Source organism: Homarus americanus, unplaced genomic scaffold, assembly GCF_018991925.1.
Source record: "Homarus americanus isolate GMGI-L3 unplaced genomic scaffold, GMGI_Hamer_2.0 scaffold3703, whole genome shotgun sequence".
Classification (NCBI taxonomy): domain Eukaryota; kingdom Metazoa; phylum Arthropoda; class Malacostraca; order Decapoda; family Nephropidae; genus Homarus; species Homarus americanus.
The window spans coordinates 79,362-81,238 of record NW_024737564.1 but is presented as its reverse complement, the minus strand read 5'-3'; the positions used below and the strand labels follow the sequence as shown (position 1 = coordinate 81,238).

Below are 1,877 nucleotides of genomic sequence, written 5' to 3'. Positions count from 1 at the left end.
AAAATCGTTGCCAGTCATCAATGAATGCCCAAACCAGTCATCAATGAATGCCCATACATACATAAATACACACACATACATACACACAAACACTCTCTCTCTCACACACACAGTCAGGCTGCATGCTTGCGAGTCAAACAGTAATTGACGCATGATCCTATGATATTTCAGTATCAATACCATTTATTTTATTTTGGATGTAGCAATGTTGTAATGACCAACAAATATTGCAGCTGATGGCGGTGGAGCGGCTTCTGGCGTGTGATGGGCTCCAAGTGTTCCTGGAGTTTAGTGTTGGTCAGGTCAACTTAGGCAGGGTGCACATCAAGCTGTGGGGCCACCTGCGTCGTGCTCAACATTTCCTTGCTCTTTGCCTGGGAACTTTAGGTCCTTCTTTTTTAGGAACGACGCTTCTGGAGATTACCTCTAGAGGTTGTCGAAACGAATCTGTGACGGCTGGAGCCTACAGAGCACCAAACGGGAGCATAAGCGCCGAGAGCCTGATGAATGGAGTGGGATGGTGGGATGGTGTGTATTCCGAGGAGCGTCGAGCTGGCCTGGTGGTAGCCAGTTCAGGTGGGAAAGTGCACTATGCCTCGCACTTTGGCATATGTACTAGTGCAAACGCTAGCGGCCTGGTGCGGTATCCCTTTGGTGAGGTGGTGTCCGGCCTCGACGTGGTGAGGGAGAGTGCAAGTTATATCCCCATAAATCAAGTCGAAATCAGTGGATGTGGACTCGTTCTCCAGTAGAAATTGGAAGACCTTTGTTTACATGTAGTAAAAAGCAAAATGTTAGTTATGCATTTCTCATATTCCCGAGCAATACAGTGTCAGGTATTTGGAAACTGAACCATTTCTACACGCTAAGTCGTACTTTAGTTCGGAGATCAATGTGAAGAAAAAATCTTATTGGAATAAGAACTTTTGTGGTAAATATTCTAGTTTAAGCCTTACACCAGGCAGCTTCTTGCCCACATTTTACCAATGTTACCAGTTGTTGTTCTTAGACAAGGAAGACCATCAATCGTCCTCCCTTTTCAACACATCCATTATCCCAAAATGGGAAAATCGGGTGCATCAACTGTCTACTAAGGGAAAGTCTTGTATAGTACAGTTTGATAATTGTGCGCTACGCCAGCTTGTTAAGAACAAAGCACCTTTCAGTACTTAACCAAACGCCATCGAGATTAGACCCTAGACTGGCTATCCCCTGGCCTGCTTATTTACTGCAGAATCGGCGTCCGCCCTTTTCACATTAAGGCAAAAAGTGTTTTGTTAGAATATTAATTAGTCTTACGTTTTAGTTTAAGTTTTTTTTTTTTACGCTGCTTATTGATTTGTCTGTGTCCGGACTAACTTATATGCCGAGGTAGCTAACCTTACAACCCAAGGCCTTGTGGAGTAAAATCTCTTAACACAGTACAGTTCTTCATTCCATAGTCATTACTGACAGTGTTAGAGGCTAAATCACCCCAGTGATAGTCCATTATGACGTGATCTTCTCTGTTGGGAAGTAGATCTTGTGTGGCTAAATTTGGCTTCATTAAATCATTCGTGAACCATTCAGGGACATGCCACCATCCTTAACACTTTAGGTTTCGTCACGTATACCTTTTGTAATTATGGCTTTGGCTTAGCAACAACTGAGGTAACTAGACATGTTTTATTTCCATTAGTTTACAGCAGAAGGGACTGGGGACCCTCCTCATGGGTTTGTTTGGGTGGTTATCTTTTTATATATTTTTCCAATACGGTACAGATGGCTCCTGCCCATTGTTTTAACTTAAAATGAGATGTCAACTTGTATTTATATCCTTGGTTGTTTATCACCTTCAATGTGTTTCAAACCTTACACTTAAAATTGTACGAATTGGA

The 1,877-nt window shown here is 42.6% G+C and overlaps 1 protein-coding gene across 1 annotated transcript; it reads left to right on the top strand.

The window, feature by feature from the left end:
- Positions 1–236: 236 nt before the first annotated feature.
- On the top strand, positions 237–752 carry LOC121873471 (peptidyl-prolyl cis-trans isomerase E-like). The gene has a single exon (XM_042377055.1). It carries the CDS (start codon positions 237–239, stop codon positions 750–752), a length of 516 nt encoding a protein of 171 aa, XP_042232989.1.
- Positions 753–1,877: the final 1,125 nt, after the last annotated feature.

Bases quoted from the DNA above. Each gene is read 5' to 3' on its own strand.
- LOC121873471 (XM_042377055.1), top strand. From the start codon at position 237: ATGGCGGTGGAGCGGCTTCTGGCGTGTGATGGGCTCCAAGTGTTCCTG.